Here is a 25647-nt window from a genome sequence, read left to right on the forward strand (position 1 = left end):
CACACATGCCGCAGCCAAGAGATGCGCTAATGCTACAGTGAAGAGGCAATGTATTTAATAACATATGCATTTATTATGAATCAAAACAAGGAAAACATTATAAAAACAAATGCGAGGCGATGCACACAACTCTTCTAAAAAAATAATCACACTTGGATTTTTTTTTTTTTATGAAAAGCGCACAAGACTTGATGTATTTTCAAACTTCATTGTACAGTTTTACGGCATCGATGCGGGGATGAAGATAACAGTATTATTGTGATTTGTAGGAACTTCATTGCTTTTTTAAAAAAAAAAGGTAAACAGGGATTGTATGTGAAATATTGCCCCCTTAGTTCTGCAAATATATCATAGGTAATTAAAGCCGTCTTCCCGCCTACGGTACATTCAGGTTGAATCTTAAGTGATCGTTAGAAAGATACACAGACCTATTAAGTGAAATTGGATCACTTCCCACAGCACGCTTGATTATCTTTCTGGGGGAAAAAAAAAAAAAAAACCTTGACAATTTAGCATCACACTGTTAAAAGTACGAGCCCATCAATTTGCCCAAAATAACCGCTTCATATCAAAATGCGCTACTTTATATGCCCTTGCAAAAATTGGTTCATTTTTGGCCACGCTGTGGCACACAAAATGTCATGCAGTTGTCAAAAATGAAAAGATGGAAAAAAAAAAAACTCTAATGATGTCCTGGCTTGGCCAATGTCATCCCCCTGTGCCACTTACAGCCCATCAGGGGTGTGTTTACATGGTGTGCGACAACGTTAGCTCACTGTCTCTGTGCAGCACAGTCGTACACTTGTGGTTGCTCGATGTGATGAGTTCGAGCGATGCATGACGTGGATGTCACTGACCCTGCTGGCTCATCCTGAGGATCTGCAGGAGAAGACGTTGCACCTCTTCATCCATACGACCCTGGTAGGGACACACTATTACAACTATTCTCATAATATTATGACTTTATTCCCATCTATTTTGCACGATGATGGATTTATTTCGCTGGAACAGTGGTCTCAAACTTGTGGCCCACGGGCCACAAATGGCCCAGGAGATGATATTTTGCGGCCCCCACTTTAATATGAGTTTTATATGGATGGCACTTGTGTGTGGAGCTGACCAATCACGGTGGGGTAGATGGCTATTGGGCGTGTATCATCGACTGGACTTGATGCAAGCAGAGAAACAATTTTCAATGAGAAAGTTACAGCAGCGTTGCCAAGGAATTTTTTTTTTAAACACACGTAATCACCAGCGTCCTTCATCTTGTTTTGTGTTAAAAAAAAAAAAAAAGATGTTTGAGAAGATAGGGTTGTTTTTAATTTCTAATTTAAATTCCACTGCGCCCCAGCCTCAGACAGACTCCGCCTCCAGCAGCCCCAAATTAAATTGATTGAGACCCCTAATCTAGAAGGATCCGAATCATTTATTGGCACATGATGTTAAAACTCACAGGGATGATAAATAAAACACAAGTAAAATGAGCATTTTTTTGTCATAAAATGTATTCTAAAATTACATATTATGTAATAGAACAAATTTTTACATACTGTAACATTTCTACTAGAAATAAGTTGTCCTAATATATCTCTGATATTCAATCTTGTGATATCATGACTTTCTATTGATGTGGAATTATTTTTGCTTTCTTAATGTTCTGCTGTTGCAATGGCAAGATGACCACTTTAATCTCGTATTTGTATGACATTATCCTAGAATTATTATTTTTCTTGTTTTTAACGAGCTCTATTACTTCCTTTTCCAATTTAAAAGGCATCATGGTCAAGGGAATACAGTAATTATAACCCTGTTTTGTTGTGGACCTGTGTGTGTGTGACATTAGAATCAATCATTTTGCCACGTACCGTAATTCTGTCCCACAGAGCGCACCTGGTTATAAGCCTCGGTACACAAAGTTCAACGCGAGCGCGCAGGGCTAGCGTTAACGCGGCCTAGCGTTAAACCGGGCCTCAGCAACCTTTATGAGGCTGAGGGCTACTTCGTGAGCACCGATCGTATGAAGGGCTACGTGACCTGTTTGCGGCAAATTTCAGACTCGGTTCATTACACGTACATAAAATATTTTTGTTTTAATTTATTGTAGTAAATGACATTACAGGTATTTTAAAATTTTAATTCACGTAAGCAAGTCAGATTCAGAATTTAAAGCACAAATAATAGTAAAAATTTGTGGCCTATGGTATTTTTAGAACATACCTCACGGGCGCCTTATATGGTCCTCGCGGGCGACCAATCGCCCACGGGCACCGCATTGGTGACCCCTGCGTTAAACTCTTTCTGTGTACCATTACTGCATAATCCGCAGGGTTGAAAGCGTGTGACAAAAGTCGCAGTTTGTAGGCCGGAAATAAGGGTATGTCAAAAACACACCAGGAATCTGTCTACAGTAATTTGAGCTGTTCTAGTAATGCAGTCAATTGACGGAGAATATATTTGACACACAACGATATTAGAGCAGTTTGAATGATTAATACAGCAATGCAATGACCACTCTGCAAAGGATGCAGAGACTTCAACAGATATATGCAGTTGAAAGTGACCACTTGTAAAAATAATTTGGAGCGATGTCAATTGTGCAAATGTTGCAGATACTACTCATTGGATTGCTCAAATGGCGCCGCTGCTCCTCAGGCACATTAGTGGCCAGTATTGGTCAACAACAGATATGTAAACGGTGGAGTGTGGCGAGAGTAGTAAAGTGAGTGCACCAGTAATGTATTATAATGATAATATGAATCATAATAATAATGCTTGTACGATTCTGTGTTGATTGCCACCGACCTGCACGGCTGCCAGTAAATGAGAACGATACACGGCCACCACCTGCTTGTGTTTTCTTTCCCAATCCTGTGAGAAGTAAAATTAATCATGATAATGTCCTCAAATGTATATCTTTCAAATGAATTTACATTATGTCTTTACCTGTAGCTGCTGGACGAGGATGGCAATCCTGTTCTGTAGCGCCATTTGCTGTCCTGGGTTCCCGTGATGGGCGTGTGAGCCGGAGGACGTGACGCCGAGAGGCGGCGACAAAGATCCGAGCGCCTCCTTTAGCCGGAACACCTCCTTTGAAAGCTCGGTAATCTGCAAAAATGCATCATTTGTTCCACTTTCCAATATTTGTGATTAATCAAACTGGAGATTGGGCTAGTACCCTTAATCGCTCACTGAAACCTAATTATTCATCTTCCCAAGACATTTTGGGTAGTTATAGGTTTCCAACTTTGTAGGAACTGTTTGGAGAAGCCCCACCCCTACAGTGGTCGTATCAACGTGGGTGAATTTGAAATACATAACATAAGAAAACATTGGTATTACTCTTAAGCTTACAACGAAAAAAAAAAAAAAATTCCCCCGCAAGCTTGAAGCAGTGCATCTTAAAGATGCTGCTGATAAAATGTGAGGATAATCGGCTTGGAATATAGATGGATGTCCTAGGCTATATACAGTAAATGCTGTCTTCTATCCATCCATCAATTTTCTGAGCAGCTCATCCTCACAAGGGCCAATGCAGCCTATCGCAGATATCTTCAGGCAGGAGGCGGGGTACACACACATAAATAAACAACCATTGGGACTCACATTCACACCTACGGGCAATTTAAAATCTTCACTTAACCTAGAATGTGGGAGGAAACCGGCGTGCCTAGAAAAAAACCTCCCGGGCACGGGGAGAACATGCAAACTCCACACAAATGGGGGTTGGATTTGAACCCTGGTCCTTGGAACTGTGAGGCAGAGATGAACGAGTCGTCCACCATTCCACCTAAATGCCATTTATTATTACTAATATATTTTTTGTGTAATCACACTTAGAGTTCATTATTTTTTTTTAGGTTCCCGTTTAAGTGTTAACTGTTCATCTTTTTAAAACAGCTCTGCTCATGCGCACAGCCTCACCATGCCCACATCCTGGTATTATTTTTTATATATACATATATATATATATAAGTATTTTTGAGTTACCTTGTGCTGTTTCAGGTTTATGTAAATAGAGCACCCCCACACACACACACACCTAAACACATGCCAAATTATCACAATATTTGCGCAACGAATATGATTACTTAATACCTCACCTTGCGGTCCTTCTCCTTGACCAGGCCTTGAGATTCTTGAATTTTAGTGTGGAGTTCCTGGATGTGCCCGGACTTGGCTTGCAGTTCTTGCAGCTGTTGCTGCACGGCGACCAGTTGTGTCTCCGCAACCTGCCGCTCGCTCTTGTTAAAGAGGGCCTCCCTTTGGACCTGGAACACCTGAACCAAGTACTCGACCCCCAGCACGTCGCAATTACTCATTTTCCATAAATCAAAATTATTTTGGCAAAATAGCACGCGCACCTCAGTGCAGGTCTTCTCATGTTTGCGCGTGAGGTCGTTAAGCCGGGCCGCCATGGCGTTGATCTCGGCCTGCATGGACAGCCGCAGGGCCTCGTGGTCCTCCTTGGAGATAAGACCCTGCTGGGCGGCTTTTTGGGACTTGAGTTCCCTCAGTTGTGTCTCTTTGTCACTCAAGGCCTCCTGAGCTGCCGCTGCACTGCTCTCGCTGGCCTGCAGAGAGCGCTCCAGTTCCGCCTAACAGGCCAGAGAACAAAGACTTGGGTGAATATTAAAAGCCACTGGGACTGGACTCGAGTTCATCCATTTTGATTGGATAGTTAGGAACCTGAATATTAATTATGTATCGACATTTACTTATTATAAATATTCTTTTATCCATCCATTTTCTGTAACGGTTGTTTTGATTAGGATCACGGGTGAGCTGGGGCCGACTAATCTCAGCAGACTTGGCCACCAACCTTGACTTTCTCGTGCTCCTCCTTCGGCACGGCCTCACGCGCGGCCTCGAGTTCGGCCTCAAATCTGGCCGCCTGCTCTTCAGCCTCCGTCCGCAGGGTCTTTTCCTCCCGGAGGTCTTGCAGGGTTTGCGCCAGCTGCTCCGACACAGCGGACAGCGCTTCTTTGTGCTTCGACAGGGGCACGACGTCCTTCAGGCTCAGGGCATCGTGGGCGCGACTCTCTCGCTCAGCGCATAAGCAATCGAGAGCCTGGGCGGCTTCCTGTCGAGCCGCCTCCAGCTCCTGGCGGACGGCCGCCAGCGTACGTCTTGAGGGCTCTGATTGGAGAGATACGCAGAAACGTGCATATCATAAATTCAGTTTCCACAGGGGCTGGGGAATATGGCCTCAAAATAAAATAGTTTACATTTTTGACAAAGATTCTATTTAGAATTTGAATCGAACCCGTCTCCCTTTGCAGACAGAAAACATGAATGACAAATTTTAAAACAAGTTTAACTTTTTCTTTTGTGTTGTCCAGGATTTAGCACATACCTCAGGTCCAAAACTCCCAACATGATAAATCACTGTTTGCAACATATAAATGGGCAACAGGAATTCTTAGCAAGAATTAAACTCACGAGTCACTTCCTGAGAAAACAGATGCTCGATATGTTGTGTAAGTCACTAAATATAGCAACTGATTTGTGAGTTGGCAACGCCGACTGCTTTTGTAAACTACCTCCTTTCTTTCTATTCACAGCCATTTTGTTGCTTGATACCATCAACTATGGACATATTTTTATTTTCTGACAAATACAATCGGATTTATTGATTAAACCCAGGCCAGCTTTAGTTTCCGCTGTATTCAGATAAGGTGACGCCAAACCTGATGTAACGGAGAGCTCTGAGCTCTCCGAGTGCTCTTCCTCTTCATCGTCATCCTCGCCGTTTGCAGGAGGCCTGACGCTCTCCAACTGGAGGAGGGCATCGTTCAGCCTCCTCGCCACCTCCGCTCTCTCTCTCGCCAGCTGTTCACACTGGAGGCCCAGGGTGACCTGCAACTCCTCCAGGTGGGAACGGGGAACGCACTTCTTCAGCTCACCTTCCAGCTCCTCCACACGTTCCTGAAGGCGACGAATCTGTTCCCCGTTTGGTCCGGCGCCTCCTGACAAACTCCCTCCCTCTGCCACAGCTGCCTCCAGCTCAGCCACTTTATCTTCAAGTTTCACGGATTCCGTTCGGTCTCCCGCAGCTGAGTTTGTCCAGCCGCCGTTGTCCGCAGAGCTTTTCCGGACTAGAGCAGCTTGGAGCTGCTCAACTCTCTCTGTCAGCTGTTTGATTCTGTCAGCGTCCTCAGAGCTTCGAGCAACCGATTTGGCATGTCCCTGAGCAAGCTCCTCCTTTAACTCGTCCACCCTTGCCCTCAGCTGCTGGGCCTCCGCGGCTGGAATCTCACTAGCACCTGCTGCATCTCCTTCGCCACACTCCATGGAGAACACCCCAAAACGCATTTTCTCCTTTAGCTGCTCCAGCTCGGACAGGGAGGAGGCCAACTGGCTCTGCAGGGCATGCAGCTTCTCCTTCAGGGCCTCTGGACTCTCGGAACATTCAGCCATTGATGTTTGGTCACCACTGTGGAACAATACAAAGACCAAATCAAACAGAGCCAGCTTTGCTTCTAATGTATCGAATCTACTATATTTATACCAGTGACATACTTATACAAGTGATGCTCACATTTGCCACCGGTCAGCATGTATCGTAATTTCCGGCCTACAGAGCGTGCCGGATTATAAAGCTCACCCAGTACATTTTTAAAGGAAATACCATTTGCTATCTACATAAGATGCACCTGTGTAAAAGCCGTAGGCGCTCACAATGAAACCCAGATTGAAACACGAGATATTTACATAGAAACAAGGTACACAGAAAGCTTTAATACCTTAGGTTATCTTGACATAGCAACAACACGGTAGCACGAACAGGTTTGGTTCAAAGAAAAAAACATACCGGTTAAAAATAAAAAAACAGCCGCGGCAGCTGCAGAGTAGCAACACGGTAGCACTGTGCTAACAGGGCCGGTTTAAAAAAAAAAAAAAACATACCGGTAAAAATCACTGAGACATGGCAGTAACACAGCAGCAACACACTAGCACGGCACTAACATGGCCAGTTTAAAAAAAAAAAAAACATACCGGTAAAAATCACAGAGACACGGCAGTAACACAGCAGCAACACACTAGCACAGTGCTAACGCTAGCGCAGCGCTAACAGAGCCGGTTTTAAAAAAAAAAAACTACGGGTAAAAGTCACTTCCTTGGCACACATATTCCGCTGGTATCACTCTTACCTTTTCCGCTCGAGTGCCCCCTTGCGGCCATTACAAAAAAATGCAGAAATTATCCGCATCACCGCTTAAGCCGCAGGGTTGAAAGCGTGTGAAAAACGTCGCATTTTATAGGCTTTAAATTACGGTAATGACATGCAGTATATTTGTGTTGTTTGCATCCTGGCGAATTTGTAAACAGTTGTTTTTGTGAGTTTCAGCTTCTGGCATCGATACAGCCAAGGACTGTTGCGAACCGCAACTATTTAGTGGATTACTGTCGTTCGATGCTTGACAGATCTTACCGTTCCTCCGCCTCACCGGACGCTCCACTGGACATTTGAGCCCGAGAGAATCGCTCCTGCAGGGCTTCAAACTCCTTCCTAACGGTTTCGTACTGTTCTATGGGGACAAAGCCCACGCCGGGGCTTTGCATGTCAGTGTCGTCCTTCTCAAACATCTCCAGCATCTGAAAAGTGACAAAGGCATCGTAGCTTAGAATGCAACATGACATGATTACTCTTCATAAGGTAAGAAAAATACACACATATGGTAAAAGAGAAGCTGCGGCAGCCATGTTTATGAAGACATAAGGTCAAGATGCACATAACCTGACTTTAAGGCATATTGAACAAGGATGAGATCATAAAGTTAATCAAGACATGAAAGACATCTTCATGTGAGAGTCTACCTGTTCTACTATTGTGTGTGTGTATTTTTTCTGAAAGTTTCTGTGTGTTTGTACCTGCACTTTGAGAACAAGCTCTGTGTTCTGCGATGTGAGTTCCTCTATTTTTTGGTGTAACTCTTCCACAGTTCCCTGGTCTGTGTCGTCGACAGGCAGGTTGGTGGATCGTGTGTCAGAGGAGGACTCGTTGCGAGCGGGTGACGCTCTCGAACGCTTGGAGAGCAACATCTCTGAAGTGCATGGTCATGGAAATGAAGTATGTAATGACCATAACAAGCACATTATATGGAGGTGACACCAACAGTGCCTCTCCGCTATTGTGAAAAACCAATTGGCGTCCCCTTATTACTGATATTAATAGTTTAAAATGGAACATATTTTGATCCCTAAACATTGCAACTTATAACTTCAAATACATCTTACAACATCCGTCCATCCATTTTCTTCACCGCTTATCCTCAGGAGGGTCAGGGGGAGTGCTGGAGCCTATCCCAGCTGTCAACGGGCAAGAGGCGGGGTACACCCTGAAGTGGTTGCCAGCCAATCGCAGGGCACATGGAAACAAACAGCCGCACTCACAATCACACCTGGGGGCAATTTAGAGTGTCCAATTAATGTTGCATGTTTTTGGGATGTGGGAGGAAATCGGAGTGCCTTGAGAAAACCCACACAGGCACGGGGAGAACATGCAAAGTCCACACAGGCGGGGCCGGGACTGAACCCGGGTCCTCAGAACTGTGAGGCCAACGCTTTACCAGCCGAGACCACCGTGCCGCTCTCTCCACTAACAACCCAGGCTAAACTTAGCTTCTCCCTGACAAAACATTCTAACACACTTCCTTCACATCAATTGCGACTTTGCTATTAACCAGTGTTTTGGTGCAATCTTGTAGGATCTTACAGCATTATTGAATGAGAGTCCTCCAAATTAAGCATATATTTAATACTAGATAACTTTTTAGGGGTTTTGCCACATTTTGAATGCCCATGCAGATTCGTAGATGCTTAGGAATTACAAATAAAAATCGTACCTGGAAAGTTAAACATCTCCTCCATATCCTCAGAGTCACTCGCCCCAGCGCCTTGGGCTCCCTTCAGTTCATCGACCAACCTGTCCCTCTCAGCTTCTGCCTCCTTTAGACGCAGCTTTAGTTGGGACAGCTAGTGGGGTGTGCGTGTACAAGCCAAACGCGCATGTGGTGTCAGAGTCTGTTGCTAATTTGCACTTTTGAAGAAGCATACAGGTATACCAGTATGGCAGTACCTCCTCCAAGGCAGAAATAGCACTCTGTTGCTGCTGCTCCAAGACTTTTATCTTCTGGAGGAGACGCCCTCGTTCAAGGCGTAGCCGCCGAATTTCCTCAAACACCTCCTCGTCTTCCACCTTACACCCAAAATACACGATTTAATGTTAATTCTTCAGGGGACTGTCAATGAAAATATGAATGGCTTCAAAACAATAAACCAGCAGTAACCTGGGCTGACCGATGTGATTCTGGAGGTTGAGGAGGTTCAGGTGACTGAGCGGGAGAAGCGGGGCTCCGCGGATGAGGTGTGGGTGGCAAACCCTAGTTGATTAGGATGGATTACATGAAACAGAAGCAAATGATGGATAAGGAAGCAGATTGTAAACTCCGTTGAATCATCTTAGATAGATAGATAGATAGATAGATAGATAGATAGATAGATAGATAGATAGATAGATAGATAGATAGATAGATAGATAGATAGATAGATAGATAGATAGATAGATAGATAGATAGATAGATAGATAGATAGATAGATAGATAGATAGATAGATAGATAGATAGATAGATAGATAGATAGATAATCTATTTGTGTTTTTTGTGCTAAGGCCAAAGTCGTGGCTAAGATAAAAGTTTTGTTTTGGAGCAATTTTGTGGCGACTTGGGTCCAAGGAGGAGTTATGTTGAAGTGAGGGGAGGAGCTTCATTGAGACAGGCCATTGCTCTATTTTAATAGAAAAGTAATGCTTTATTTACGACCATATTTTGGCATCATTTTGGCAATTTTCAATCCTTTTCGCCACGGTGCCCATTACTCAAAATGACTTATCGGTAACCCCGTGAACAGTGTGGAAATCACCGTAGAGTTGTTTTTGTACAATTTCTTTGAGTGGTATTCTGTGAGATATGGGAAATATTGTTAAGCGTACCTGGAGAGGTGGCGGGGGAGCTTTCCTTTTGCGGGGGGTACTACCGCCTTGCACCAGTGAGGTCCGTGAGTTGCTCCGGAGGGTCTGGATTAGTCAAAATGGGAGGGAGGCAGTCAGATTAAAATTAGCGAAAGGATAAGGATAAGTGGTCTTACATTACAAAATATCAGACCCACAACACACAATAACGTCATACTGGAAAGCAAACAAGTACAATAAAGATAATGGACCAGGAAGGACCAAGTTGTGGTAGTAATGCCACATTACCTCCTCGCCTGTGCCTTCAGACACTACGTATGCAGATGGAGAGAAAACATTTCCTTACATTGAGACACATAGAAATATGGGCACAGGTACACACAAATATGTTTGTACACTTATTCATTTTTTATTCTAGTCAAGCATTTGTCATTCACTTGCATGTCAGTATTAGTTTTCGTTTCCATGGAACATGGAGCAGGCCGTAGCCCATTTATTTTTATGCTATTTATTTTATGCAATCAAGGACTCACACAAGCTAAACGTACTTGATTTTCAGTGTCAAATGAGCTGAAAACACAGTTCAAATATACTCTTACAATGAAATTACTTTAAGACTAATACCGTACCAGGGGGTGCTCCATTTTGCAACATGTATACAATGTGATGGTTATCGGGGCTGTAGTTGTCCGCCTTGTTTCCGAGGCCGTCGATCAGCTGTCCGTTGGCCCCACCCCTCAGGAGAGCGGCCACTGTCTCGGCGCAGTCGCTCTCGCAGGCCAGCATCAGGGCAGTCCTGATCGAAGACGACGCGGTAATTGAGCAACGGAACACCGTAATTGGGTGGTGAAGAGTCTCGAGGACGAGTCACCAACGCGGTGCCCGCGGGCGCATGGTTGCTCGAGAGGACCACTTAAGGAGCCCGGAAGGCATGTTCCTTTAATAGCACAGGTCACAAATGGTAATCGTTATCATTATTTGTACTTTCAATTTTGAATCTGACTTGCTGACATTATTTACATATTTACAATAATGTTGGAGAAGAGGCAGCATGGTGGATCAGCTGATAAAGCGATGGCTTCACAGTTCGATCCCAGCCCAACCTGTTTGGAGTTAGCATTTTCTCCCAGTGACTGCGTGGGTTTCCTCCGGGCACTGCGGTTTCCTCCCATATCCCAAAAAACATGCAACATTAATTGGACACTCTAAAATTGCCCCGAGGTGTGATTGTGAGTGTGGCTGTTTGTCTCCATGTGCCCTGCGATTGGCCGGGAACCAGTTCAGGGTGGCTAAGAAAATGGATGGATGGATTTTATGGATAATGAACTCTTGACTGTGAAGTTTCCCCCAAACAGGTCATGTAACTCTTCATATGATTGGTACTCACAAAATAGCCTTCAACCTCAAAAAGGTTGGTGTCCCCTGGTCTAGACACCACATCTCGTTCTGACTCAGCTCCAGCTGACCAGCGACCCGAGTTTGGGTTTCCATTCTGCCACTCAATAAATCTTTCATATTAGTTTTGTCTGTTTAATTCACCAATCCACATTTGGTACCAAAACAAATGTGAGCACGCGCTCTCTGCTCCACCCCAACCTACAAAATGAAATCATACAGTGAAGAAAATAAGTATTTGAACACCCTGCTATATTGCAAGTTCTCCCACTTAGAAATCATGAGGGGGGGGGGTCTGAAATTTTCATCGTAGGTGCATGTCCACTGCGAGAGAGATAATGTAAAAAGAAAAATCCAGAAATCACAATGTATGATTTTTTTTAACGATTTATTTGTGTGATACAACTGCAAATAAGTATTTGAACACCTGAGAAAACCAATGTTAATATTTGGTACTGTAGCCTTTGTTTGCAATTACAGAGGTCAAGCGTTGCCTGTAGTTGTTCTCCAGGTTTGCACACACCGCAGGAGGTATTTTGGCCCACTCCTCCACAAAGATCTTCTCTAGCTCAGACAAGTTTCTGGGCTGTCGCTGAGAAACACAGAGTTTCAGCTCCCTCCAAAGATTTTCTATTGGGTTTCGGTCAATTTCAAACCCCTCTATGATTTCTAAGTGGGAGAACTTGCAATATAGCAGGGTGTTCAAATACTTATTTTCTTCACTGTATGTATAAACAGGCCGCAATAGGGATTGTAAAATAACGTAAACACATGGCTAAGCTTTAGAATGGTCGCAGGTGGTGAGCGTGTGCAATCGAAAGTGCTCTTCGGATCATTTGTGCAGTCTCGTGTTACATCCAAACGCCAGCTGAACCACCTAAGCTTTTCATTTTATGGTACGTTGTGTGCAGAGCACCAAAAAAAAAAAAAATTCAAAAAAGAGCGCGGTCGGAGGAGGAAATGTCCTCTTCAAATGAGTGACCTCATTCTATTTTATATAAACTGCAATGAGGTGTATCAGGCCTGATCAAACTTGCTGAATATTTGTAACCACTGTTTTTGATACCGGTGTTATATTGAGCAGAGCTATGCCAGGGAACTCGTTGAGACTGAATCAACACGCTTGCTACTTCAAACAAACTGCAAGTTGTTGATGCCTGCTAGAGGCCTTGAACTACCACCCTTGAAATCGTATCCAAATGCCACAGACTCCCTTCATGAGTCCTTGTGTTCTGACCAGCGCAACCCCGGTGCTGCTCTCGCCCGACTCCATCTGTCAGAAATTCAGCAGCTGCTCCAGCCACATTGACAGAGACACGCGACTTCAAGCCAATCTCCTCAGAGTTGTATATACCTCCCCTGGTTGTCCTGAATGTTTACGTTGGCACCTCGACCCAGCAGAAAGATACACAGCTCCGCTCGACTCATCTGAGCGGCCAGAATGAGAGCGGTGGCTCCATCCTGAACAGGGACGTACAAATCCATACATTGTTGGAGCAATAATGCAACTACGATAACACCCAGTCACCATCGAACCTACCCCGTCCTGGACATCAAGATCAGCTTTAAAGTCCCATAGGATCTCAGTGCAGGATAAGCAGCCACTGACAGCTGGAAACAAAATTGGTGATTCACATTGATAGTACTTTTCAATGGTATTATGATCATTTTTATTCCCAAGAGTGGCATTATCATAAAGTACACCTGCACAAATTACAGTATGTATAAAAAAAGTCTCCCTGAATTAACTCTGTTAGAGAATTCATTTAATATAATGCAGGTGTTCAAATACTTATTTGCAGCCACTGCACCGCATCACTCCAAGATCTGCATCTAATACAGCGATTCCCAACCTTTATTGATTCACATATTTCATATTGGAAAACTCTTATGCATCCACTAGATTATTTAATTTTACAAATATAGTCAACCTGTTCCAAATATTGGGAAAGAAATCTATTTAGAAATCATGCCAGAGAGCACGGATGCATATACACATATTCTGGTCGTGCCAGAATATGAAGTATATTGGGATAATACACAGTAAGATGGAGTTTAAAATAATGTGATGTGAGATATGATAAAAATACACGATACTTGGGGAATTGAAGACAAGAGATAATACCAAAAGAGGACAAGTATGTTGTTAAAGTGCTGCTATCAGTGAGTAAAAACAGTTACAAGATTGAGGACAAAAGTGTAAACCATAGATAAAAAGTAATATTCACACCAATTAACTGAAATTGGATCATTTCGCATTGAACAATGGTTGGGAATGATTGGTCTGATGTGATTAAAATACACAAAATATGCAGCGTACTTTACAGGTGGTGTGTACTGTAAGATAATGTTACTGTACCTGCATGGTGGAGGGGCGTCCTTCCAATGGAGTCTGTGCAATCTACTTCTAATCTCTCCTTTTACACATAAAAACATGATAGGACAGAAGATGCGTTGATCTCTTCTTTATTTATTAATGATAAAATGAATTCTGTCCACTGGAAGGAGTTACCTGTAAAATTCTCTTTAAACAGTCTGACTGTCCATTTTGGGCTGCGAGGTGAAGGGCGCCGAAGCCTAGCAATTAAAAATCGGTAAACAGCATGTGATAAAATGTAATGCGGTGGCCTTGGTGGGTAAAATATGTTTTGTTTTTTTGAATTGTAAAATAACACACCGGCACCATCTGTGACATTGAGGTCCGCTCCGTGGGCGATGATGACCTCCAGGCAGTCGACAAACCCCCGAGACACACACAGGTGGAAGCTCCCGGAGGGACACATGTATAATTTGTATGCGTTTATTTATTCTCTAACTCGGAATTGATTTGAATGTAGATATTGTTTTCACACCATGCATTGAAGCGTGGCCCACACATACCAATAATTGGGTTGAATTTGAGCCCAGTCGGGAAAGGTCCAATTGTCAGTTGTCTCTAAATTGTACTGAGCAATTATCCTTTGGTATCAGATGTGGTAAGAGAATTTTTTTCTATCCAAATTTTTGGAAAACGAGAGTTGGAAATGTTAAACCTGTCCAATGTTTACGATGGTAAACGCAGGTGTCTAGTCAACCCTGACTGAGGTTGAGACACAAGAGTCAATGATTGTTGACATCAAATAGAACAATAATCAAAAAGGAAACTCACATAACTTTACATTTTTTTCTGGCTACAAATAAAGAAGCAACAGTGCTTGAATAAGGTCTCCCACAAGGCTTTCACCATGATAAAAAAGCTAAGAAGAGTTTGAAATCACAATGTAGTGACCAGATAAGCTAACAGTTTGGGGTAGTTTCTAAATACTATATAATGTAATATGATATAATATTTGATGAATGATATTATTATTGTTATTGATTATTCTACCAATCATCCCATCCTTTAAACAAATAACAATTAAATTTGCATTATTAAACAATAATAAGCAAAGTTTTAAAATAATGACTTCTCTTTTACTTTTTTTGTTGAATTATTCATCATTTCAGCCTTACTAGTTTCTTATATTCGTTCTCCTTCTCAAGCTCATGTCATTACAGTCACTGATCTAAAAAAAAAAAAAACGACTGGATGGCTCATTGGCCCCCAAAACTGAAGTTGCCATCCGCCATCTTGATACTCCCAAAAACACCGCTGTAAAAACGTTAATCGCCAGTTTCGTGGCTGTGAGAAAACATTCCACAGGTAAGTTAGAAATATTTACGGTTGTTGTTGTTCACTGTTCACTCTCTGCTTCACCTTTATAGGCCGACAGTTTTTTGCGAAAAAGTGATGTCAATATTTTCCATTCATCAGTGAATAAGCAAGAAAATACATTTTCTGTGAAATTTTTGATGAATTTCATAATACAGAACAAAGAACACAAACAGAGCAAATTGAACGTGATTTTCAAATGCGAGGAAACAAGTTTAAATTTTCTCTCTGAAATAGGACGTCGCAGAGACAACAAATCAACAATGTGTTTAGCATGTATTTTCCCCTTGCAAGTCTTTATTTCCAAAAATGTATGTAACTGATTGACTTTGAAATGTAATGTTATGACAAAAAATGCTTAGTTTTTTGCTATGTTATGATGATCGGGCTTCACAGCGTATTTTGGGAAAAGTTAACGTCACGGAAATCGGGCTCTGTAGGTAACATGCAAGGGTTCTTGGTAGTCACAGTGTTATATGTTTTTCCTTTGCACTTAAGCCTTTTTTTGGCTTACCAAGTTGAAGTAAAAATCCTTCGTGTTACCAGAACTGAAAAAAATGTCAAGCTCACACGACCAGTTTTAATTCGATATGCCAAACTTTGAGGAAAAACCCCGCCGTAATCCAACCTGTAAACCATGTCCTCCCACATTTTGGGAGTACCGAAATGGCGGCCGTGGCTTCATCCAATTGACATACCACTCGATTTGTATTCACTATCCAGTCTTTTTGTTTAAATCAGTGACTACAGTACTACTACAACTTTTTCTTCTTTGTATTTCCTGGCAGTGTGGGTGCCTTGCGGTTCCATACTGCCTTTCACAGGTTAATCTTGGTACTACAGCAGACATCTATTTTGAGTGAGGAAATATGAGCTATATAAAAAGGATGGGGTCCAACACAGCATTGTAGTCCTAAAATATTATATTACATTTGTTTAGCATTTTGGCTCAACTCCATTAAAGTGGCGGACAGGAGGCCTACGGTGACCCACTTACGCCGACTTGCCCTCGGCGTCCAACTTGGTGGGACAGAGACCCTTTTTAAGGATGAGGGCGGACACTTTGTCTGCTTCGTTCTGGTCCACAGCCTGGAGGAGCCTCTCATCACTCTTGCTCCAGTCTTGACTCTGTTGGGATCCAAGCCAAAATAAAAAAAAGAGGAAAAAAAAGTATCACCCACAAAAACAAGGTATGACACAACACTTCAGTTTCATGACTTTGAAATGATACATACTGGGAGTGGGAGCAGGCTGAGACAACGACAAAAAGGCTTCATCTGGCTAGCGACAGGATAGATGCAGCTAGCATACACACTAAACTAAAAAAACGGTCCAGGGAGGATCTGTGAGCTATGAGAGGATCTCCGACTGCTCCGCATCTGAGCTTCCTAACCTCTCTACTAATTAGAATTCAAATCTCAGCTCTCTTCTTTAGAATAGCTTCTCCAAGATTGTTTTTGTCCCAGTCTTTTGAGCATTCCACCCCTCGGCCGTTCCATCCTGTAGCAATGTGCCCTTCTCACTCCTTATCAGGACTCAGCAAGAAAGAGGAGAAACATGCTGGCTGTGCTCTGCTCCGTCACTCGGACGGAAGGGAGACAATTAAGTGTTCACTTTCAGGTTTTGGGGACACCACAATATGCAGGTACTGTACAGATTTGAAGGATAGCTCTTGCTCCAAAAATTACAGTATATAGCCTACAGTAGTCAAATTTGAGATTCAATGTTTTTTGGTCAGTGCAAATAATTGAATACAGCATCCCAAGAGCCCTGTGAATAGTGAGGGGGGAAAGTGAGTCATTGAAACCATCTCTATTTTTAATGCCCTTTGCTTGTAATGGACCTTTCCGATGGCGATCTTAGCCATGTCCCACAAGCTTTCAAAATGGTGATTGAACAGAACAGGTTTGAAGTCAATTAAATCATAATAAATACTACGAATAAATAAAATAGTGGAATCGTACTGCGCATGTAAAGCAGGGTGAGTACTTTGTACTTGGAAAGATCCCGAGTAATATCGTTGTAGTCTTTATAAGTGAGTGGGTGTTTTCATTTGACTTGGCTCACAATCGAACCCAGTGCTCTGTCTTAAAAGTCTGATGTGATACAAATGGGCAAATAGTAAAGCACGCCCTCTTCCGTGACCCTTAATCCAATCTTGACACTCCGTCAACTGTGTTTTAGGCTTTGGAAAATGAATCAAGGGGGCCCTTTGTAACCTAGCCGGATATCTTTCGTCAGAATTGCACGTTCCCCAAGCGCATCTGAGGGCCATTTACTTCGTAACATTAACTTTTCCAAGCGCACGCTACTGACAACCAGCATTGCTTGCGGGACAATGCGGCGAGAGGGGCGGGTCAAGCCATGGGTTACGACAATGCCGCTATCTGATTGGCTATTATTGTACGAGCGATTGACAGGTCGGAAAGGTCCTTTGTTTGAACTGTAAACATACCAGAAACCGGTCACAACACAACTCATCATACAAGAATAACCCTAAAAAATAAATGGCTCCCAGATGTTTTGATTAAGAAAAAAAGCAGTGCATTTGTATATGTACATCTGGAAATTACTGTAACTTTCACTACAGCCAAGGCTAAACATAGCTCCTCCTGAGCAATACAATAATAATATAATAATAATAATAATAACAATAATAATGCTTGACACCGATTGCCGCTTTCCTGTTAGCAACGGCTCTGGCGTCATAATCGGTATCACAGGGTATTAAAGAATGATGACAAATGCACGTGAGTTCACCTTTAGAAATTTATTTGGTGAGTGGATGTATGAATAATTGAATGGTACCTGAGCTCCACTGGCCATTGAGCCTCTTTTCTCGCAACTGCCCTGCTGTCATGCACCCCCACCCACCTCACATTCAAACACGCTCCCCAGGGAGGATAAATGTCCATTTACGATACTGAACTTTACAAAATAGAAGCAAATACAAACACACAAGGCAGTCTGCATTCACACCAACAAGCACGTACCTCATTCTTTTTAAACTTTGCCTTCAGACTCTTCATATTGCTCGATCTGCACAGAAAGACTGCTCAGAAAATGTGATTGACATGCAGCAGAATTTACTGAATAAATGTATTTTTAAAAAGAGGAAGAAATCAATCTTGAGCTCCCCATGGGGGACGGACAGGTGACTTTCTCACTGCGAGCCTCTCCAGCCAAAGTATCACTCGGTTGGCGAACTCTCGTAACCCCGCCCAAATCAACATACAAACCAATCATGGCAGCGTAAGCAAACAGGTTTGGCATTTGATTGGATGCGGAATAATCATGGTTGGTTTCCACCCATTCTGGGACGATTGAACGTTTGCAAAGGCCACGATGGGCTTCTTCACACACAAGATGTTATAGCTCCTCTCGGGTATTACCTCTTTAAAAAAAAAAAAAAAAAAAAACACGTAAAAAAGTAAGTACATAAACCTAATTTTACTTTTCTAGGAGTTGTTAGTCAAACTACTTCTGTCGAGCAAAAGGCACACAGGTGAAGCGAATCAACAAGCTAAGTCTGTGCGTTCTAGTCTTCGGATGTACTCAGTACTTTACCCAAACTATCTTGTTTCTTTAACTTACTAAATAAATGTAGAGTAATCTTTTGTCATCAGTAACAGTTGAATTGATGGTAAGAGTCATGCCTGAGCAATACGCAGCGCCGACCAGAAGGGGTCAGTAAGCACAAGTGAGACAAATCCGTTCCTTGACTCAGTCAGACTGTACAGTACATAAAAAAAAAAAAACTAGTTTACCCTTCGGAATGAGGAATCTCAGTAACTTTGTGTCTATGTGTGACTGTAAAATTATGAGCGCCCACTGTATATTTTTCCTGGAAAAACTTCGTTTTTGTACCTGCCCTTCTCTGTGATTATCGCTCACAGTATAACACGTTTTCAATTCTCCACTTTTCCTTTCTCCACATGTTCCCGTTGCATCATCATTTTCCATCTCTAACTCCAGAAAGTTCTATAACGCTGTGACCGAGTTGTATAGCTTGCTGAAATACATAATGGCTAGTGATAATCATGATGCAAGTAAAATGGGGGATGACCAGCCGTGGAGAGTTCTTACCAGTACATTGCAAGATAATGAGACTTGAAAGCAACATGTAGGAACTAGGTAGCACAATTATAGGATGGATTCTGACATTATTTTAGACAAGTTGTATAGAGCTTGTGCACGTGACATCACAATTTTCACGGCGCCATATTACCAGTCAAACAGAGCTGCTCGACATTGTGGGAGACATTGAACCGGAGAATATTTACAATACCCGAGACCTTTGTGCTGTTGGTTGTCACAGCAGACGAGACAGATTTTCAAAGAGATCATTCTATGGAATGCCAGCTGAAAAGACCAGAAAATATCGATGGATTTCGGCAATTAAACATGATGGATGGTGCCCAGGCAAAATACTCACACGCCTGTATAGTAATCGCTTCATTTCAGGTAGGATTATTCTTCTCAATCTCAAATTACCAAAAAGTATTTATAATGCCAAATTGACTCATTTGAGAACAATCCGTGTTAATAAACAAAAAAAAAAAAAAAACGTGTCGCAGAGGTTTATGGAGGTTAAGTGTTACCGCAAACGCTTCCAAGTAAGTTCCATGGAGACCACTCCGACCTCTTTTTTTTTTTCAGTCATAGTTAATGAATGCGAGTTTGTGTAAAACCAGGGGTCATTTATTTAACTATTGGTATTTGTATTGAATACTAGCTGAAAAGATCGATGGATTTCGGCAAAGGTTAACGTGTTCACAACCCATCAAAACCATCACTATGTGGGATTTATTCCTGATGAGAACAGATCCAGCAACAAAGTATTTGTTTGCGTCCAGACTTTTATACGCTTTCAAACTTTTCCGTGTAAATCTCAACGATTTACTCACCAGATACATGTGTATATCCAGTTGTCCAAGACAAGCAGAAGCGAATTAACAGTCCAATTTCTTATTGGCAAAACATCGATTTCGGCATTATATACAGGTCATCTATGCCGAGTTTATCTAATTTTTCCACGTACCATCATTAATTTTCACCTTCTCATTGTCTGACGGTATCAGACAAGAGTCTGGGCGTCGTGCTACAAGACATATTTCTGTGTTGTCTCCAACCAATTCGCATTGAGCAATGCTTATCTTGACTGACAATATGGTGAGGTAAACAAAAGTCACGTGATTTTATGACATAGGTGCATGAGCGCTACACAAGTGTAAGTCAACGCAATGGTTTTGTGGTTTGTAAATCTGCCTTACATTTGTTCTCAATGTTTGAATCTTGGGCCCAAGCGTCTTACATGATGTTTGCACGCTTTTCCTGTGCTTGTGTGAGTCCCCCCTCCCCCTCCTAACCTCCTGGGACTCTGGTGATCTATACCTTGTCCAATAGATTGAAAGTGAATTGGAACAGATGTTTTTTTCTTTGTGCCCTGAAATTTTTAACTGCTGGACAATTGGCTGGCAACCAGTCGAGATTGTCCCCCACCTGTCGCTTCTGTGCGCCTCCCCACCTCCCCCCACCCCCTCTAGCTGTCTATGCTCAAGGGGGTCATCAAGGAGACCCACTTTGAAGACATGTGTGACGTCATGGTCGTGATGAGAGATCTGCGAAGGATCTGGAAAGAATCATTCCAGGCGTGCATGAAGATGTGCGAGAGAAGGCTGGAAAACATGTAGCGTGGATGTGAACTGTATCTTTGGTGACACACGTCCTGGAAATTTTGTGACACATCTTATAGATGCTCGATATATTTGGTGGTGTGTTGTGGCCATCCTAAAATTTTTAAAGCTTTCTGTGTTCCAACCACGCTCATTTTTTTTGGAAATCTTGCTAAATTGCATCTTGAAAGAGATCTTGCATCGCGGAAAGAATTTTGTTTGTTTTTGGATGTTCTACTCCTTTGAATCCCAAATAACAAGAATGTTCGACTTGCCCCCCACAAGACTCATTTGTCATTCGATTTTCATTTTGGCAAAACGGAGTGACGTCTTGTCTTTATAGCCCCCGGGGATTAACTGTGTTTTCCCTCTGGTTTGTAATGCATAAATAGTTGCGTATTTTCAAGTCACAGCTGATTTAAACTGAATAACAGAGACCCGCAAAGCACTGGATTAACCATCATAAGCCCCCAGTGGCTCCAGATTTTCTTCCAAACGGTCTGGCTCATGACTGGAGCCAGGAAACCCTTAAACACAGTGAGCAAGAGGAGGAAGATGTGAGGGGTGTGATGTTGATGGCTATCTTGCAACGGTGGAGGGTGTGTGTGAGTGAGGATTCCAGTACAATGACCTCATCCTCTTTCCCGCCTGTAGGAGAATTGAGCTCATGAGCGTCGTAAAGAAAAAAGGCATTTACAGACCTTAATGGCTGTAGCACGTCCAGTCTGTCCTCGTGGACAATGGAGATGAGCACATCTGTGAGATGAGATTCAATATGTTTTCCAATCAGGATGTGCAGGCCTCAGCGCTTTTAACCACATCTTGTACTCTGTATAGGGCATTGAATGTTTGCACTGCTGAATACAATTCAACCTTGCAGCCCTCCTTGCTCAGAACCGTGGCGGGAGTCCTTCCAAAGCATTCTAAAGCTTCTCTTACAGAGGTGTAACATGAAATCTTGCATTTATTCGCATTTGCCCTTTACAAAGAGGTGGAATTATTGCCGTGTTTTCGCACAGCAACATGACCTCCCGCAAGCGGATAATTACATTGCGTGTCGATGTCCATACTTACATGTGGTGATGTATGTTGGAAAGAAACAAATACTTGAAGATGATTGGGGGGGGGGGAGGGGGTGAGCCTCAAAATGAAGCACAGTCTGATGGTTTGACAAAACATGAGCAGGGTCTTGTGCAAAATCCTGAAACAAAGAGAGTGACCAAGTGTCACATTAGCATCTTACTCAATAGCCTGAAAAACAAAAACATTACGAACGTGACGAGGTGAGCTACACAAAAGCCTTAAAAAGAAGCGCAGAGTGGATGTGATACGAGTTACAGAAAAGCCTCAAAAAGAAGCAGTCAGAAAGTGACTGTGCTACACACGAGCTTGGAACAGAGCATGGCAAAGCACTGACAACAATGTGCTACAAAATAGTGAAAAAGCATCACAGCGTGAAAGCGCGACAGCAGGATTATGCACAAAAAGCCTGAAAAAGAAGCAAATCGCGAGAGCGTGACGAAATGGGGACTAGTGTGTTTCTAAAAAGAAGCACAGAGTTGAGCGTGTGACCACAAGTGTGTGAACACAGCAAAAGGAGTGCGTGACAAATCATGACAGAGGTGTCTTATGCAAGCAATGGAAGGAAGCATGATATCAGCGTGTTAGGTAAAAGACTGAAAAAGAAGCACAAAGTGAGAAGGGAACGTTATTAGAGCATAGTCGGCGTGGGATATATGAAATTGTCACGCAAACACTTTGCCAATTAGCACTGAGCCTAGTCTCGTTTCTTTATTGCTACGCCTCGTACAAGCACTGACCAATTTAGAGTCACCATTGATGGATAATTTAGCAATTATTCACCAGAAACTGTGTTGTCACATTTCTACTGAAAGCTCGAGTAACTTTTGACTTGAACTAAAAGGTTCCAAATCGATCAGGTTACGCACTCGAAAGGTTCAATGACCTTTCGGAAGTATTACCCCGCAACAGCAGAGTCTTTATTGAGATTCAAATCTGAAGAACTGTGAGGCAGATGTGCTAACCATGAGGACACCCTGCACACGGATCACAAGATTTTCGTCAATATTCCACACGAAGGTGCCCGCAGTTAAAAGACACAAGATTTATTTTTGAAAATGTTGGCAAGTTTGATTTGTGTCTTTCCAGTATAGATTTAGTATATGTTTTTGGAGGTGGTCAGCTAAAACACATGTACTGCGTGTTGTTCATTAAAGACGATTCCCATTTGAGTCAGCAACCAATTTGAAAGAGGGGAGGAAAAAGGAGCTCCAGTGATGTCATGAGGATAAATAATGCACATGCACGTCGCGTGTTCGTGCGAGCTGCTTTCCCCTCTGTTTACTCCACCGCGTGTCCTCCCGGCGTTATATTTTTAGAGGAAGCTCTCCATGTTTGCCGATATTTAAATGAATGAACGCTCCGGTGCGCGTGGAAGGAAAGCGCCGCAGATAATAGGACGGAGTGAAGCGCCTCCCCTTTAAACGCTTTGACTTTCTCTTTATCTCCGAGCTCCGCGCACTCGCTCCCCACTCACTTGGACCTTTGCCTTCGCTCCTTGCAGGATCCCCCGCTGCATGTATACACCCCCTCACGCTCGGATCATTGTTTCTGTTTTTTTTTTTCTCCCCTCCCCAACCCGATTTTGACTCAAACGCGTGGAAGTTGTTTCGTGGGCGGAGACGAGGGAAGACGGAATGAAGCGTGCAAAGTGGCTGAGGGGCTGAGCACATAAACACGCACACACTGGCCGGTGAGTCCATGTGCTTTTTTTTTTTTTTTTTTTTTGTCTTGCCAATGTTGCGGTGAAAGTTGAAACTAAAAGTGCTAAGCTTAAGCTTCCCTCCGGCACACACTCGGACTTGTCAGTTTAATTTGCAAATGGCATTCCATGCAATTGGTTGTCTTTATGTGTGTATGTTAATGGTTGTTTTTTGTGTGTGTGTGTGTGAGGGAGGTTGTCTTTTTCGCATGTACATTAAGTACTGTATATCAACTTTGATGGCAGCCCTCGGGCAAAGTTCACCTCGCAGATTTTCTTGTTGCCCAAAACAAAAGGAGTGTCTTTGATCAGCTGCTGTAGTTTAGCCCGGTGTTCCTTTGACAGCATGGAAAGCCACACTCCCTTTTTTTAGTCAATTATTGTCATTTAGTGTTTATTTATATCTCGTATAATGAAGTGGGATATGGGGCTGAGTGAGTAGTTGATTTGTTGGGATTTTATTATTGAATTAATTTTGGCGCTTATACAGTTCAAAACGTTTGCAGTAACTTAACATGTTGGAAACTTTTGACCCGAGGTATGTGCATCCAATATAGATGTTTTGTCTCAGTCAAAAAAAAAAAGTAACAGCTGAACAACAACAAATGTTGAGGGGCTGAGCCATGCAGTTTGTTTCATTTTATGTTGTGCAATAGTTAATTTATTAAGGTTCTGTGTTATCTTTCCGCAAATGAAAACAGAGCATATATTGACATAATTTGGTCAGAAAAAAAAATTCTATTATTGCTGTGGTTCTTGATGCAAGTTAATCATGGTGGGAACACTTGCTGGAGGAAAAAATTAAACCTCTCGTATCACAAGGGAAAAAACACAGTTTGAATGTCTTTTTCTTTGTCTTTAAGCAAATGGGGAACAAATTAAAATCGTAAATTTAATTTATTTTTTGGGGGGTGGGTGATAATTTTATTTTTTTATTTAAAATGTATTTAAGGCTTTATTGCCCAGCCCGAGGATACACCATTTAATTGCTACTTTATGGATGCATACTTGTGTTGCTTCTTACACTAAATGTCATTGCAAATTGTTGCTATTTAAAGGTTGCAATCTACAGTTTTTAAAATCAAGCAATTGCTAGTTTGTGTGTGTGTATTTTCACAGTAAGACGTACTCTTTAACATAATGTAAAAATGGTACTTTACTGTAATGTCATTATTTAATGTACTTGCAAGCAGATTTTGAATCATTAACTATATGAGATTACCCAATGTCGACCAAAGCGTATCCACCAATTTATTATATATTACATTACAAACATACCATAAAAGTTGTTTGAAAAAATAATGAGCCTCCAATAACATTTTGGTCGTTGTCTGCCCCATTCAATTTTCAGCGCCGTACTGAGGATTGGAAGAAGAGCCGCTATGGCCAAGTGGCTCAAAGACTACCTGAGTTTCGGCAGCAGAAAAGTCCCTCCGCAGCCTCCCACGCCGGACTACACCGAAAGCGAGATCCTAAAAGCCTATCGCCTCCAAAGGGAGTTGGACTTTGAAGATCCGTACGAGGATTCAGAAAACAGACACAGGGCTGAATCCTCGGAGCCCGCCACCCCCGTGTACGGCTCACCCATGAAGTCCTCGAGCACTGATGTGAAATCTCCCAAACACAGACTCATCAAAGTGGACTCCCAAGACCTGGGGCGCACCAAGATCCTGCTCAGTGCCATTTCTTTAGATGACCAGCAAGAACCTGTAAGCACGTCGCTGTAGGTTAGGAGCGTCAGATTTGTTTTCCTGGTAGGGCACATTGTAGTTCTGGTTACCCTGACGGTCTGAATATAATAGCTTGAAAAGAAGTCAATGAAAAATTGATGCAATCTTTCATGACCTCTATAAAGTTATATGGGGGGCACGGATCTGTCCCACGAGCCTTAAGTCTGACACCTGTGCTGTAGGTGATGAAAAATGAAGGGGAGGGTGAGAGGAAGGAGGAATGGGATGAAAGCACTCTCCCAATTCACTTGGTCCCATTTACTATCAGTGTGACAGTTTTATTGATTGCACTCGGTGAGAAAATGTGTGTCCCAAATATGTTTGCATAAATTGTAGCTGCGGGTGCCACACGAGTATCTAGCTAAGAAAGATGAGATAATAATTGACGCCTTGAGCAGTGCGTT

General features: G+C 42.6%; 2 protein-coding genes across 4 annotated transcripts in view; one reads left to right on the top strand and one right to left on the bottom strand.

Moving 5' to 3' along the window:
• Nucleotides 1-118: 118 nt before the first annotated feature.
• ankrd24 (ankyrin repeat domain 24) lies at nucleotides 119-18219 on the bottom strand. The gene is made up of 21 exons (XM_061825165.1): nucleotides 18050-18219; nucleotides 16054-16184; nucleotides 14043-14131; nucleotides 13878-13942; nucleotides 13725-13782; nucleotides 12906-12976; nucleotides 12720-12826; nucleotides 10595-10766; nucleotides 9992-10075; nucleotides 9291-9383; nucleotides 9080-9199; nucleotides 8847-8976; nucleotides 7873-8045; nucleotides 7433-7596; nucleotides 5688-6433; nucleotides 4820-5136; nucleotides 4362-4595; nucleotides 4101-4277; nucleotides 2944-3105; nucleotides 2803-2868; nucleotides 119-918 (listed from the first exon to the last, which is right to left on the bottom strand). Exons 1-21 carry the CDS (start codon nucleotides 18083-18085, stop codon nucleotides 850-852), a joined length of 3264 nt encoding a protein of 1087 aa, XP_061681149.1. The 5' UTR covers nucleotides 18086-18219; the 3' UTR covers nucleotides 119-849.
• A 129-nt stretch (nucleotides 18220-18348) lies between these two features.
• Nucleotides 18349-25647, top strand: part of shdb (Src homology 2 domain containing transforming protein D, b) — a 38330-nt gene continuing 31031 nt past the window's right edge. The window contains exons 1-3 of one of the 3 annotated variants that reach the window (XM_061825075.1): nucleotides 18367-18486; nucleotides 23417-23504; nucleotides 24865-25222. In XM_061825075.1, the coding sequence (XP_061681059.1) occupies nucleotides 24896-25222 (327 nt within the window). In that variant the 5' untranslated portion in view covers nucleotides 18367-18486; nucleotides 23417-23504; nucleotides 24865-24895. Of the gene's footprint in view, nucleotides 18487-23032; nucleotides 23505-24864; nucleotides 25223-25647 lie in introns of those variants that run through there. The other 2 variants (XM_061825076.1, XM_061825074.1) reach the window with 2 other exon arrangements.

The sequence above is a fragment of the Syngnathoides biaculeatus genome, chromosome 7 (assembly GCF_019802595.1).
Source record: "Syngnathoides biaculeatus isolate LvHL_M chromosome 7, ASM1980259v1, whole genome shotgun sequence".
NCBI lineage: Eukaryota > Metazoa > Chordata > Actinopteri > Syngnathiformes > Syngnathidae > Syngnathoides > Syngnathoides biaculeatus.

Bases quoted from the DNA above. Each gene is read 5' to 3' on its own strand.
- ankrd24 (XM_061825165.1), bottom strand. From the start codon at position 18,085: ATGAAGAGTCTGAAGGCAAAGTTTAAAAAGAATGAG. The intron at 10,767-12,719 runs GTATATACAACT...GTCTTCGATCAG, and splicing joins ATTCAGGACAACCAGGGGAG to GACTGCCCTGATGCTGGCCT. The intron at 9,200-9,290 runs GTTACTGCTGGT...TTTGGGTGTAAG, and splicing joins AATCACATCGGTCAGCCCAG to GTGGAAGACGAGGAGGTGTT.